This window comes from Nesoenas mayeri (assembly GCF_963082525.1).
Source record: "Nesoenas mayeri genome assembly, chromosome: Z".
NCBI classification, from domain to species: Eukaryota; Metazoa; Chordata; class Aves; order Columbiformes; family Columbidae; genus Nesoenas; species Nesoenas mayeri.
Genome location: NC_137542.1, coordinates 69,949,170 through 69,964,252, shown reverse-complemented (window position 1 = coordinate 69,964,252; position 15,083 = coordinate 69,949,170). Strand labels below are relative to the sequence as shown.

Sequence of the window (15,083 nt, the reverse complement as noted above, 5' to 3'; positions counted from 1 at the left end):
GCTCCTCTATTATTTGTACCCATCCTATAGCATTTATGCCTGGCAGTGATGCACATTCCCTTGCCTACGATTCTTCCCACAGATAGTAGAGAATAAATTGCAATTAGATTTTCCTAATTGTAGATAATTAACTCAAAATGAGCTGTTAATTATAAAAAAAACTATGTTTTTCAGTTCTTGATTATATTATTTATTTCACTTCTAAACTCCAATATCTCACTTCAGCAAATTTAGTATTTTAAAGGACTTCCACAATTTCCTTTAAAATACCAGGATGTTTTTAAGCTAAGTTTTGCTTATTTGAAGACTAAAATCAAGTTTCATGCCGTGAGGTTTGCTAGAGGAGTTCTCATGTATGAACTGGAAGTCAGAGTGGGTTTGTTTTCCATTAGGGTTCTGATAGTATCAGCTGTAATATGAACTGTTTGGCAGGTCAGTTAAAAAGAAAATAACAACACAACAAACACACCTCCCTCCAAAAAAAGGAAAAAAACACTGTTAAAAGAAAGGATATATTGCTAGCAGTTCTTCCTCCTTTCTAAGCTATAGCCACACACTTGCACACTCTCCCTCGATACTGAAGAAAACATTACTTACATATTCAAATGCATAAAAGAGACAAATGGACTTGTCTTCCGTAGCCTCTTTCAGCCCTACATTAGAGTAAATTATTTAGGGACCATTCATCTGGTAACCTTTGCGAAACGGAAGATGGCAGATAGGAAGAAAAACTTCCCAGTGTTTTGCTGCCAAACTTCGGAACCAGCTGGCATGGCAACCTGAGACTGCACGAACACACACTAACTTTGAAAAATTACAGTAAATTAAACCAGGGGAATGAAGAGCGGGCGGGGAACCTTTTGAAATCTGGAACTCTCATTTTGTTAATGGCACAGGTTTTCCTCATTTTTCCTCCTAGGCTATGTAGATTTTTGCACGTTTTCGGTAGACTGTTGCCAAACAGCCCTACAGATGTTCTAGGTTGCATTTTTCCTCCAAGTGGCTTAGTGCTAGCGCATCTTAAACATACAATGACTCTCGATCTATTTTCTTACAAAGATCACACTTTGATCACTTCAGTCTATGTGAAAATGAGACAAAAAAAGCATCAGAATACAATAAGGATATGCCAGTAGCTCACAGCAGCCAAACACCTGGTTAAGCAATGAAGCATTCCAAAGAAATAAGTAACTTCTGTTGTTCTGGAGAAAGAACTCTTATCCCTTTTCAATGAAAACGGATCTCAGAAAAATTAAATGAAATCTGTTTCACTTGAGGTTAAAGAAAAATAAATAAATGAAAGTATTGGACCCTTACTTTATAAATAAATTATCAGTTCTTCCAGTATTCTCATAATGGAGAGAAAAGATTATTATTTTAAAGTCTTCTCTTGCCACTAAGAAGGGCCCATTCAAAGAGCAGCTGCTCATCTTGTCTACCAAAGAGGGGATACTTGGGTCAAAAGGACACATACAGTTAAAGCACAGAACAAGAAGTTGTTACATCTTGAGAAAGGGAGAAAAACCCTGTAAAGCCACAGTTGTTATTTGTTTCTTTTCTAATAAGCCTGAATCTTCTTCCAGTGGTAACAGGAAATGTGACAGGGCGGGACAGAGAGAATACACAATAATGTATTGATTAAAGTTTTAAATAGCATGCAAAATTGAGATAAAGAGCTAAATACTGGCTTAACTTTGCTTCCAGTTATTTCAGTGGTAGTTTGTTCTGACCATACTGAAGCAGGGGTGCAACACAGCATTGCTTGAAAAACAAGTAACTGTCAGCAATTGTAAAAGATAATTTCTATCTGGGAGATAAAGGATAACATATTTTTTACATCAGGTCTGAAGAGTGAAGAGATGATCTTAATTGAAAAGATAACAAGCACTCATTTTGCACTAGGCTAGGTTAGTGTCCTTAAGAGATGACACACAAAACCTGAGATCTCTACAGAAAGTCAACCCCTAGACCTTGACAGGTCAGCATGACCATTGAGTTGACTCATAAAATGCAACAGCCAATGAATTTACCTTTCCTGCAGAAAAAAGCTCTTAATCTGAAACAAACACATGAACAAATACACTGAGCAGCCAACAGCACACTGTCAAGAAGATATACTGACACTGTGAAGTACTTAGAAGTGAAGAAAGAAATTACCTTAGCCCCATGCTGTTGCCGTTCATCATCAGAGCAACTTCTCCAGGTGCTTCATCAATGGGCACGTCTTCTGAACCAGGCACGTGGCCTCTAAATCTGAAAAAGCAGAGTTAGCTGTTTTTGCAGCTGGTCAAATCATCACATCAGGAAATTACCACAAAAAGGTGAGTTGTGTGTCTCCAAACGGGGCACTTAATCACGTTAAATGTAGAAGCTTTCACAACTGTTTTCACGCTTTCAAATATACTTTTGTATTGAAAGGCTGACTTATGTCCAGTGCCTTTGCTTCTAAGGGTTTTGATTTATTAAAAGATTAGAAAATTTCATTCACTGATTTCCAAGGACCTGGTCCCTTAAGAAAATGGTCAGTGTCCAATAACAAACATCCCCGTTGCACTCAGGTTACAGCTCCAGCAGCACCAGGGCCCTAAGGCACCATCCATAAACTGTACAAAACACATAATTTGTGTGAGATGGTTGCATCTCCTGAAGCTGTAGACCCACAGATGATGCTCTATTTTTAACAGATTACTCCTCCTTCTTCTTTCTCTCAAATGAAGGTAGAAAAGCCAATAATAGTGATACTTCTCCCTTTCCATATGAATAAAATTCCTGTTTTCAGGATTTACCTGTATTAGTGTGTTCTGGTGTGGCTGGCACCAGGAGGAGTCACAGAACTGGTCCCTTTACCTGCACACACGGCATTTTTGACAGCTGAGCAACTGTTTCACAGAGAAAAACTGCAAACTGAGAGTACTATGCTCACTTAACACTAAATGGGGAAAAGTGCGAAATTGAAATGCAGCTCTGATGCAGCATGGACAAAAAAAAGGATCAATTCATACTTTCGCTAAAAGAGCAGAAGAGTTAATAGCCAATAATTACAAATGGTCAGACCTTTTACTTGTCATTCAATGTCAATACTTTCAGCAGCTCAGAATGGACCTTAACCAGCACTCCACTCATGCAGAAGGACAGACAAAAATAAACACTATCTGGAAATGGATTTTTGTTGTATTGGGTTTTTTTAAACTGTCATGATGTTAAGAGACGAACTAGGTTAGAGCCTCCTGACAATGAAACGAAGGGTATTTGAGCTTAGCTAAACAAATTTTTATTGCTTGTAGTATACAAAATTACCCTGTTATCAAGTGCAAAAGTGAATTACATACCTAGAACTGAAACAGAACTATGATTCCTAAGAGATTTATCTGCAAATATCAAACACTTAATTCTAAAGAGACTGAATATTTTTTAAGAGCAAGCACACTATATCCTAGTTGCTTTTCTTACAGAGAATATGGCAAATGTGCTTTCACCTGCATCTCAGAAAAGAGACCACAAAAATACTGGACCCTCACATTGATGATACATTATTTTATTTCATAGAATTATTTTAGACAACTAGAGCTCTGTGAACCATGACATTTTTTTGCTAGGAAAAAAATGGCTAAAGTAGGCATAATGGCATTAACAAGCACATCATTATTTAAGGTTCATTTTTTCCTGAGATTATGATGCCTCAAATGCTGAAAAATACCCATTAGAAACAAAATCACCAAAGACTCAGTCTGTTATGTCCTTCATATTCTACTTGTTTTTCATCAGAGAGATGCATGCATAGAATTAAAGTATTTGATGATTAAGAATCCATCTGTTCCTACTTAATTCTCACCTGAAGTCATAATCCTTTGTTTGTGACCTCAGTCATTTTCAAGACACACAATTGTGATTGCCTTTAAGACAGGCATTTTTAAAGTCCTATAAAGTCATATAAACACATAATTTCAATGTAAGCCACAAGCCAAGACAACAAACAACAGACCACCTAAATTATTGTAGACTCTTTCGGAGTTTTAAAAGTAATCAGGGGGCTGGGATTAAGAAGAGAAAGTGATTTATTCGTTCGTGGTGGTTATAATACGTGATTGTGGGAAGTGGGTCATGTAACGCAGACTCTCATGGGATGCTGTCAGCAGTTGCCATATTAAAACAGTATCGAAGTAAGCATCCTTGTGAAACCCTCTTATTGCTTCTTCTAAAAGATTGCTAGATTTTTGCCCATTGCCCTCCCTTCCCAAATGATGAAATGCTAGTATTCAAGTGAGGTACATTGGGTAATTCAACTTGCTTTAGCTCACTTTCTTTCCCTGCTCCTCTCCACTCAGTAATGTGATACTAATAAACCAGTTTCTCCCTCTTTCCCAGAGACTCCATTTAGATTTTCAGGAAGGTATTACCCTCTGCAACAAGCTCATGGGCCTTTCAAGCCACATCCCACATTTCTATACTTATTGCCTTTTTCTTCTTCTAGTTCAAGCATGTATTGAGTCCCAGTCTCCCCTCCACAAACATCACTCGAAAGAAATTGTCCTTGGTACACAGAGCTCCCTTCCTTTTCCATATATATACATATATATATATATTTTAATATATATATTTATATATATATATTATATACATAATATATATATTATATATATAAAGTATATATATATATTCCATATATATATAAAATAATCTCCATCTTTTCTGTAAAAGACACTTCTTACAGTCCCTACCCAGTAAGGTGCAAGACTTCAAAACTGACCTCTCCAAGGAAAGAAGGGTAAATGCCAAATCTATGTCATCCACACTCACACTGCTCTCTTGCCAAATGTCTGAATTCCTTGAAGGGCTTGCACTAAGATCAACCTCTCATTTTCTTCTACTGCTCCTCTTTTCCTACTTAGTCTTTCAGCACTGCTTTTATTTGCCTTTCTTTCTACCACATACTGTTTTCCTCATGCTGTTTCCCAACAGTATATACTAATATAGTAAAAAGTCTCCTCTCTTCTAAATCACTGTCAGAGAGAATTTGTGCCACAGGTCTTGCCTATCTTATTTTATCAGTTCCATTCTCCTGCTTTAACTATTTCCCACATCTTCATTAGAAATTTTAGATTTTATTTTTTTTTTAACTATAAGTCTCAAAATCACCTGTTATAATCCATACGGGACTGGTGTAGTTGCTCTTGTTTTAGGAGCAGTTTTGCCTCTTGCTTAGCCAACAAATGTTGGAGTCGTTCCTTTTCGATTTCCAGCTCCATCTTCTGAAGAAGCAGCTTGTGCCTTCTTTCTTCATACAACCTTTTAGCCTGCTCTGTTTCTTTACGCCCTGATTCCACGCTGTCGTTCAGCCCAGAAACTTGGGAGTGCCTGGAATAATCACAGGTTTTGTGAACTGGGCCAGAGTGTCTTCTCGGTACCTGGTTGACATGGTGGTTCTCTTGCCTGCTCCCCAAGCTCCCTGCATGCCCGCAGGCACAACTGCGACTTGCTTGCTGAGTGTACAGGCTCTGAAACCCATTGACTTTCTGGTCCATCTCCTGAGCCGGTTTTACATGGTGAGGACTGCTCTGCTTGGGTGGGGAAATCATATTGTTACACTTTCTGTGAAAGCCATTTTCTATGGGATATTCTTTCAGACACTCCTGATGGTTGCAATGGATTTCAGTCCTGCAATCCTGATTGTTCCTGCAAGACTGAGACAATGCAACACGCGCTGGGCTTCCAGCTTTTGACGCTCTACTGTTCTTATAAAGAGTTTGCGGTCCCCCAATACACAAGTAGGAACCATCTAGCTCCAAAGACGGCTGCTGGCATGAGCTCTTCTTACCGGATGCCTGCAATAAAAAAACAATTTCCTGTGAATTACCAAAATTCATCTTTGCTCATTAATTTCACTTGGTAAACGTGTAGTCTCAGAAACAGACTTGCTGCATCATGCTGATGGACATACAGCCAAACCCGAGAAAATGTTTATCAGAAGACAGACACGAATCTGCTATCAAATCTACATTTCATTCCATCTACACAACTGTAATAAATGTAAAACTACTGCCTGCAGGATCCTCAGCATAAAATGAGTCGCTTCAGAGTATCAAGTAGTTGTGAGCATCTAGGGTTACATAAAATCAACTTGAAGAGTGGCAAAAAACATTAAATGTTAATGTTTGAAAATGTTTAATTTTGAATACCGAGCCAAAAAATCCATTCAGCCACTATAAATACTCTTTGATTGGCCATTACACAGCAGGAGACTTGATGTAAAACATTTCACCTTGCACTGAATGGGATATTACTTACCGCTGGAAATTTGATGAGAGTTTTTGAAATATCTTTACAGAAACACAGATAAAACCCAACTACTTTCTGTAAAAAATAGTTGTACATCAAAAGCTGTCATTTAAATACAAAACATGTTTAAAATCAGCTATAAACGTAAGTGATTTTTCAATTAAGCTGGGCAAGTGATTATGCACTGATAAAACTCTAAAGAAAGCAAGCAACTGTAATTCACATTTGTCAACCTGGTGCAAGTAAATTCTAGTGGTTTTGTTATACTTGTGAATATTATGTAACAGACATCAAAATCCTACTTACATCCTGGAGTATCTTTGAACTATGGTTCATCTAGGCAGTTAAGCATTTGAGTTTTTATGCACATCGGAACAGCAGTGAATCAGGCACTCGCATTTCTTTTGCTAGACCTGTGCATTAATTTCAATAATATACTAAATTTAAGCTCCTCCAGCCTTTTGGACCTTTCACAAAGACCTGATTTTTTTAATTACAGAAGCCGGGTTTGTTAAAGATAATTAAACTACTGCAGCAAAAGTAGAAATTTGGTATCCACTGATAGAAAGAAAAGTATTATTCGCACTCTGGCAATGCTTAAAATAGATGAGTATTGTCCACATAGAGTGCGAAACAGTCAGCAAGCCTGAAAACACTCAAATTTAGGAGTGCAAGCAAGCGTCTAGTGATGATTAGAAGAGAGATATAATCCAAATCTATGCAGTGTTTATATGTATAATTTAAATTCTTTTTTATAAATAAACAAAATACCAAATATACTCTGCTGCCCTTCAAGACAACCAATTACAAGTTTCTTGTAGACTTCACAGAATGTAAATTAACGTGGATTAGCACCTGAATACTGATATTTTATTATTTCCGCTTTTGTGGATACAAATATATCCTCTCTGACGTGTGATTGAAAGCCAAGGATGTCACGATTTGCCCCAAAGGGCCCAGTGAGTTGGAGGCATTTGCATTAATGTCAGTACTAAATGTCTGAGGAAAGTCTGGTGCTTGGACTGGGTGAAAAGTGCAGGACATTAAAATATTTTAAAGTCAGAGGGGCTGGCAGGGCAACTGAGCAGAAATGCAACATGCTGCCAAAAAGATGGAGATTTGTTATTTATTATTTGTAGCGTGCCACCCTTGTCTGCAATATTTTCTAGACAAATAAAGGCTACAAAGCCCTTTTAATCTAAATTAGACAATACATAAAGGGATGACCAGCAACAGGAACAAATACAGAAAAGCGAAAGTAGAGGATCCTGTGGTTACAGGCTCTCTCCTTCTTTCCCAGCTCACCTGCTTCTGCTAGCAGAGCATATAGGGTATCAGCAAAAAGAAGCTTTAAAGGTGGCCAGTTTCCCAGCCCCCTGGGACAGCAGATGGTGACAGACCTGAAGGTAGTCTTAGAGGATCTTAGAGGACCAGAGCTGGTAGCTTAGTTAGGGTGGTCTACAGAAAGCATACACCTACCCTTCTGCAGCCCGTGGACAGGATTAAAAAGGAATAGTAAAAAGAAGACTCAAAAAAGATGGAATGACTGAGAATTTCTTTATTTTAGCAGTTTGTTTTATTGACTGAAGAGACAAGAAAATGTTAAGAAATCTAAGCACATGAATGAAGATGGTAAAAAATAATCATCAGGACCAGGTTTAAGAATAAAGGCCCACATTGCAAATTAACTTCATGGCTGAGACTCTATTAAGAGTCCCTGAAGGCCCTAAAAGAGAGGTACCAGTTAGCATTTGTTGACCTTGGCTGCCATTAAATCTGCCCTGATGGTCTCAGAAATGGCATTGACATTTAAAGACTTCATAACAAGGCAGAGAAACTTTAATGTTATTTCACAGTTACAATATGTTTGCAGGGGGGAAAATTCTCATTAATGTCATTGAATGTGAGTAGGGGTTTTTTTATTCCTTTAGAAGAAGGAGGTCACATTAGGCAGAAGTTCCAATTTCACATGCCTTTGACAGCTACTCAGTACCTTGCAGGGCCTAACCCCAAAGAAGAATTAACTATTGGGACTCAGAAGATAGTCAACAACTTTGTTAGCACCTTGTGTTTTTCTCTTAGTGCTTTAATTGAAAACTACAGCTGGATGGTAGAGGCTACAGAGAAAATGGATGGACATTCACACTCATCTGGTTAGATGAGACCAGAGCACGCCATGATAGGTCTGGTCTGTAAGACACAGACCAGGTGAAAGGGAAAAATGAACAAAAATATCCTTCAGACTCACCTACTACTGTGAGCCTAAAGACTCGCAAGCATAAGGAATTCGGTAATTTTACAAGATGAGTTTAAGAAAGATATTGCCTATGGGACACATGAAAACCATGACGGACCATGATGGAACAGCTGTGCTTTCCCCTCTATGGGGCTCTTCCAGGCTTGCTGTGTGGTTTTTAAAGACACAACTTCCTTTAACTGAGGCTTAAACAAACAAACAAACTCAGACTGCTCCTTGAAACATATGGAGTTAATAAGACTTGATCAGATGTGAAAGTCTTGCATGGAAACAAGAAGATGTTACAAAATAGTTCAAATAATCTTTAGAAGAGTTTAAAGAGGAAGACATGTGGGGAGCTCTATGAAATCTTTACTGCAATCCCTATAATTTTTGCTCAGGGATTCTGAGCAGAGCTTAAACAAACATCCAGTCCTTAAAACTTCCTACAAACAGACAAACAGTGCATGAGTTTTATGCATGCAGCATTATGATCTCTGCAAATTCTTCTTAAATGCAAGTTGTGTGCTCTGCTGTGTTAATTCACAGCGCTGGCAAAGAAGACACATACAGACTGACTCCAGCACACTGGGCTTTGTACTGCAAGGGATTAACTAGGAACAGACCAGATTTTACAATCTCAACACAGGCAAGGTCCTGACAGATTTCGCTGGTAGCTCTGTGTGTACAAAACACATTTAAGAAACAGCCCAAAATCATTGCCTCAACAAGTCCTGCACGCTGAGGATGATAGTTAGGGTCCATGCATCCAGTGGGCAAAATACAATGCTGTTACAGTGGACAGCAAAATTCCTGTAGATCTTAACAGAGTTTAACCCATAGCACCTGGCTCTGTAGTTTGTAGCTGAAATACATTTGAACACAGAAAAAAAAGAAGAGAAAGTAAAATTGTTCTCAATTTTATCTAGAGAAGATTTCCCTAATCTGGATTTTCAGCTCTGGGGTGGGGGAGTAAGACAGAGAGGACCATTGAGGTTCAGAACAGAGAAGGGACCCTGGAGGGAGCCAAGACTGAACAGAAGCAGCAACCGCAAGGGAAACGCAGTGATTGAAAGATACTTAAAGATGAAGCAAAAATTTCTAAATGGACAAAGGAGAGGCTACCATACACAGGGACACCTTAAAGAGACCAAGGGCACATATGGTGCACTCACTAAGGTATACATCCTAAACCTGAACGCAGTCACCACTATGTGTTGTTGATATATGGGTCTCATGTGAATAAGGCTTGGCTTTGGGTTTGCAGGTCTATCAACAGTACAAGCACTTGTTCTTGTCAGTAGAATGAGGAGAATATATTATAAATAAGCTCAGGTAGGATAACGGGGCAACAGAAATGCCGTTTTAGGAACAATTATTTCAAATGATAGGACTATTTGAAGTGCATTACTAGTGATTAAGGAGCTATTCGTTCCAAGCGCCTGTAAGAATTTATCAAGGAGAATGTAAAAAGGTAAAGATTTGAAAGTAAATTAGTAGGATATACTGAAGTCTATAAATTTTTTTCTTTAACTCATATAATCCTTTATTAAAATCTCTACCATAAGTAACCTAATTTCAGTCATTACAAAGTGCACAGATGATAGTTCAGCAACTGTCTCTGTCAGTATCTAAGATAAATACAGTAGATAACTGAGAAGGTAAGCTGACTATTTTTCAAGCAAGAATTAAAGCACCATTTTGTGTAGTAATTATGTATAGCTATGATTGCTATATTGCACTGAATAAAACAAGTGGTCTCAAATCAAAGAAACTATGTGAATGACAGTCACAAGCCTGTATTTTCCTGTAAAATCTACTGAACTCAATATACTGAACAGGTGTAGCCAGAAAAAAACAAAACAAAACAAAACAAAAACCACAACAAAACAGGATCACATCACAAAAGAGTGAATGTATAGCTGGTAGCTGACAGCAGAGGAACACCTCCTATGTTTGTGTCGCCTTCAATTTTTTTTCCTCTTCTTTGTTAAGAGGGTTTGAGCCGGGATGCCAGGTGCACAAAAACCTGCATTCAAAGTGGCATGTGAGCATTTGCTGGCACTCAGCTTTAAGTGCATATTTTGCATTCATAAACATGCCACCCTTCTTCTCCAGCTACACAAATATTGTAGATAATCTCTAACAAATGCTTCCATTTCAGATCAGCAAACGGGTTTTACGCTGGTTGATAAGGCAGTCATTAATAATAGAGCACTTCAAGAAAACTTAAGCGAGGCGCCTGTACGTTGAGTCTTGGAAGTCACTGTGAGCAGAATGCCCATTAAGTCCAAACGGTACCTACGTACGGCAATGCAATACCTGACCACTAAAATTAAGCAAACATATTTGCTTTCCGAAACAAAACTATACCAGGCCTGTTTGCACTATAGAAAAACGCCACTATACCAATCTTAACAGCACCAGGTCTAACTATTAACATTCAGTGTGCTGCCAACGTTATAAAAACGAAAAATCACAATCTTCTGACTTCAATTTTTTACTTCTGCCCTTTATTTTACTGAAGAATCAGTAGTTCAAGACCTAGATAAATATTTCAAAAACTATACTATTTGTGAGCAGAGCAGGTCACTACCATTTCCCAGTGCATTTGGAGTTCATGTGAAATAAGGGCAGAAGAGTGATGAGCTGCATTTTTAACATGGGCATACACAGAATAGTTGTCTAGCTGATAGAGAATGCGTAATGCAACATCTGCACGGTACGCCTTGCCAAAGCCCATCCCAAATAAATGTAGTGCATTCTCCCTAGTGCAATTAACTCTCATACTCTGGCAGGTTTTGCTAGAAGATCATCAAGGTAGATTACCTTCCAGCATATGAACTAAATACTTACAGGTGTTATATCATCAGTTATTACTTACAAACTTCTGCATTTAACAAGACATCCAGGCAAATGAATGATCTAATTTATGAATTATTTATAAGAATTTCACAGCATGCTCCTGGCGTCATCCATGGCCTTTTCCAGGTCATATGACACCAATTAGAGCTGAATTTTAAATTATTCAATAACCTGAACTCTCTTGTCATTTAACATATAGATATCAATGCAGTAAACAAGTTAAGTCTAATGGGCCCTGGAGGTTTGGGTTCCTCCGCCCATCAGCAGCAGAGGCTGTATGCTACCACTGGAATAGAAAATAATAGAATGCAGCAGTCAAAAACATTTGCACGGTTTTAATAAGTTATTTTGGCTCCCTTAGGGATTTTAGTATAACTTACAAGTACTGAATCTAAAACATATTAAAGTCCTTAGCTATGTGCTTTTAAAACAAAATTAGGACATAGCAAAAGAGCAAGTCTGACACTAACCCTAATTTAGGCCCTTAATTTGAAATGTAGTGGAAATTATGGAGTAAGCAAGATTTACTATGCACAACTCATTACCTTCAGGCTCTCCTACAGTATAGCCAAAAATAGCCCCTCTCCCAACACATATACACCTGTCTGTAAAGATAAGGCTACACACAGGGAAATTGAAATGTTAATTTAACAGCTATCCATTGGAAGCTGTATCTCACACTCCTTCGCAACTGGGTGGAGAAGGGTCCTCCACCATTATTCTATCCTAAGAGCACTGGGGAGACCAGTGCTCTAGAAATCCATCCAGATTTGGTTATCAGCTTCAAAATGCGCTGCTCCATAGGAGAGGTTTAAGGACCTCTGTGGCTCATTATGAAAAGGCAGGAATGTAACAGTCTGTGAAGCACAAATGCAATAAAAGACATCTTAAACCCATTGTTTTCCATGATGACTACAAGAAAGACAGGAAGATAGCAGCAGAAAAGGTAACTGAGATGAACAGCACAATTAGATATCTGTGTCAGCGTAGAGTCTGCAAGGAACACACAGCAAGCATGCCGCACCCTGGCTCCAAATCAGGTGCCTTCTGACTCCTCGTGAACCCGTGAGCACAGCTTTGTGACTGAAGGCGGGCATACAGACCCCCTGTTTACTGCTGATCTAGCCAAAAAAGTCCAAGAAGTATGGTAGAAAACATTTTGAGACTGGGTGCAGGGCAGGTGATGGAAGATACAGAGAAAGTGGAGTTACTGAAAGCCTTCTCTGCTTCAGTCTCCACTGCTAAGGCCAGCCTGCAGGAATCCCAGATCCTGGAGGTACGAGGGAAGTCTGGAGAAAGGAAGACTTTCCCTTGGTTGAGGAGGATTGGGTCAGAGATCTTTTAGGCAAACCAGACACCCACAAATCCGCGGTCCTGATGGGATGCACCCACAAGTGCTGAGAGAGTTGGCAGATGTTATTGCTAAGACACTCTCCATCATCTTTGAAAGGTCATGGTAAACAGGAGAGGTGCTTGAGGACCAGAGGAAAGCCAGTGTCACTCCAGCTTTCAAAAAGGGCAAGAAGGAGGACCCAGGAAACTACAGACCAGTCAGCCTCACCTCCAAGTTGATGGAACAGCTCATTCTGAACATCATCTCCAAGCATGTGAAGGAAAAAGGTTACCAGGAGTAGTCAACATGGATCCATCAAAGGGAAGTCATGCTTGACCAATCTGATAGCCTTCAGTGATGGCATGACTGACTGGGTAGATGACAGCAGAGAAGTGGATGTTGTCTACCTTGACTTCGGTAAGGCTTTGGACACTGTCTCCCATAACATCCTCATTGTTAAGCTCAGGAAGTGCGGACTGGATGAATGCATAGTGACATGGATTGAGAACTGGTTGGATGGCAGATCTCAGAGGGTTGTGATCAATCATGCAGATTCTGCTTGAAGGCCTGTACTTAGTGGGGCTACCCAGGAATCCGTACTTTGTCCAGTTGTGTTCAATTTATTAATCAATTACCTGGATGAAGGGACAGAGTGCACCCTCAGCAAGTCTGCTAATGATACCACACTGGAAGGGCTGACACACCAGAAGGCTGTGCTGCCATCCAGCAGGATCTGGACAGGCTGGAGAGTTGAGCAGAGAAAAAACTAATGAAATTCAACAAGGGCAAGTGTGGGGTCCTGTACCTGGGGAGGAATAACCCCAGGTGCCAGTACAGATTAGGGGCAGACCTGCTGGAAAGCAGCTCTGCAGAGAAGGACTTTGGAGTTCTGGCTGACAACAGGTTGACCATGAGTCAACAATGTGCCCCTGTGGCCAAGAAAGCCAATGGTACCTGGGTTGCATTAAGAAGAATGTGGCCAGCAGGTGGAGGGAGGTTGTCATCTCCCTCTACTCTGCCCTGGTGAGGCCACATCTAGAGTATCTCTGTGCAGTGCTGGGCTCTCCAGTTTAAGAAGGACAAGGAACTACTGGAGGGAGTCCAGCAGTGGGCTGTGAAGATGATTAAGGGCCTAGAGCATCTTTCTTATGAGGAGAGACTGAGAGAGCTGGGTCTGTTCAGCCTGGAGAAGAGAAACTGAGAGGGGATCTCATAAATGTTTATAAATACCTCAAGGGTGGGTGTCAAGAGAATGGGACCAGACTCCTTTCAGTGGTGCCCAATGACAGGATAAGGGGCAATGGGCACAGACTGAAGGACAGGAGGTTCCATCTGAATATGAGGAGAAACTCTTTAATTTGAGGGTGACAGAATCCTGGAACAGGCTGCCCAGAGAAGTTGTGGAGTCTCCTACTCCGTAAACATTCAAACTCACCTGGACACATTCCTGTGTGATCTGCTCTGGTGAACCTGCTTTAGCAGGTGGGTTGGACTGGATGATCTCCAGAGGTCCCTTCCAACCCCAAACATTATGTGATTCTGTGATTCAATATAAGCTTAAACAATGCCTAGCACCAACTAATATGCTGAATTTCTGAATGCTGCTCTACTATCACCAGGGCCACTCACGCTGATGGTCACTGGCACATTCCTATCGTGGAGGTCCCAAAACCACCACGCTTCATTCGCACTCTCAACACTTTGCAAGGATTCAAAAATTTCCTGAGCTCTGTCCAACAGCAAGAGGAAAAGATGGAAACAGACATGTTCAGTTTATCCTTTTAAAAAACTAGCAAGAATTCTCTAGCTACTGCTGTCAAGATGAATGCCAAAAAAACAATGATGTTGAGAAAACATCATGCCAAATAAGTAAAAACATATCTATCCAAAATGTCTAGCCAGATCAGGAAGAATAAGATTTTAGATAAAAGAACATAACTTTGGATTTTCTGCCCCTCCACCTTATCATAGGAGTGGGCTGCAAAAGAGGTGGTTCTTTATTCTTCAAGGGGTGAAAAAAGACAACTGCCTCATCTCACAGCACACAATTTAAGAACATAGGAAAATAGCCGTAAGGGATTTTATTTTGGTTACCAGCCAGATTTAGTTTCATTCCTATGCTAGGAAGCAATTGATTAATTTACATTAGGGGTAGTAACATATGGGATGATAAGAGGGAAGTTCATATTGGTTTTCATTAAAGAGTAACATCCACCACATATTTGGTCCTTCAAGGTAACTTTTCCAAAGTTATTTTAAAAAGCAAACAGTTCTCTACTTTGGACCACCAGTTTAGCATATCAGGGGCTGCACATGTTCCCGGCTACTGCCAGTGTCTTTAGAATTCAATCAACATTTGCTCCAAAGTCATGA

At 39.7% G+C, this 15,083-nt stretch overlaps 1 protein-coding gene across 1 annotated transcript in view; it reads right to left on the bottom strand.

Annotated features, from left to right (window-relative positions):
• KIAA1328 overlaps positions 1 to 15,083 on the bottom strand; it is a gene marked incomplete at both ends in the record, with an annotated part of 174,267 nt that overhangs the window by 51,216 nt on the left and 107,968 nt on the right. The window contains 2 exons of the mRNA XM_080362618.1: positions 2,158 to 2,253; positions 5,137 to 5,822. Coding sequence (XP_080218744.1) covers positions 2,158 to 2,253; positions 5,137 to 5,822 — 782 coding nt within the window. The remainder of the gene's footprint in view (positions 1 to 2,157; positions 2,254 to 5,136; positions 5,823 to 15,083) is intronic.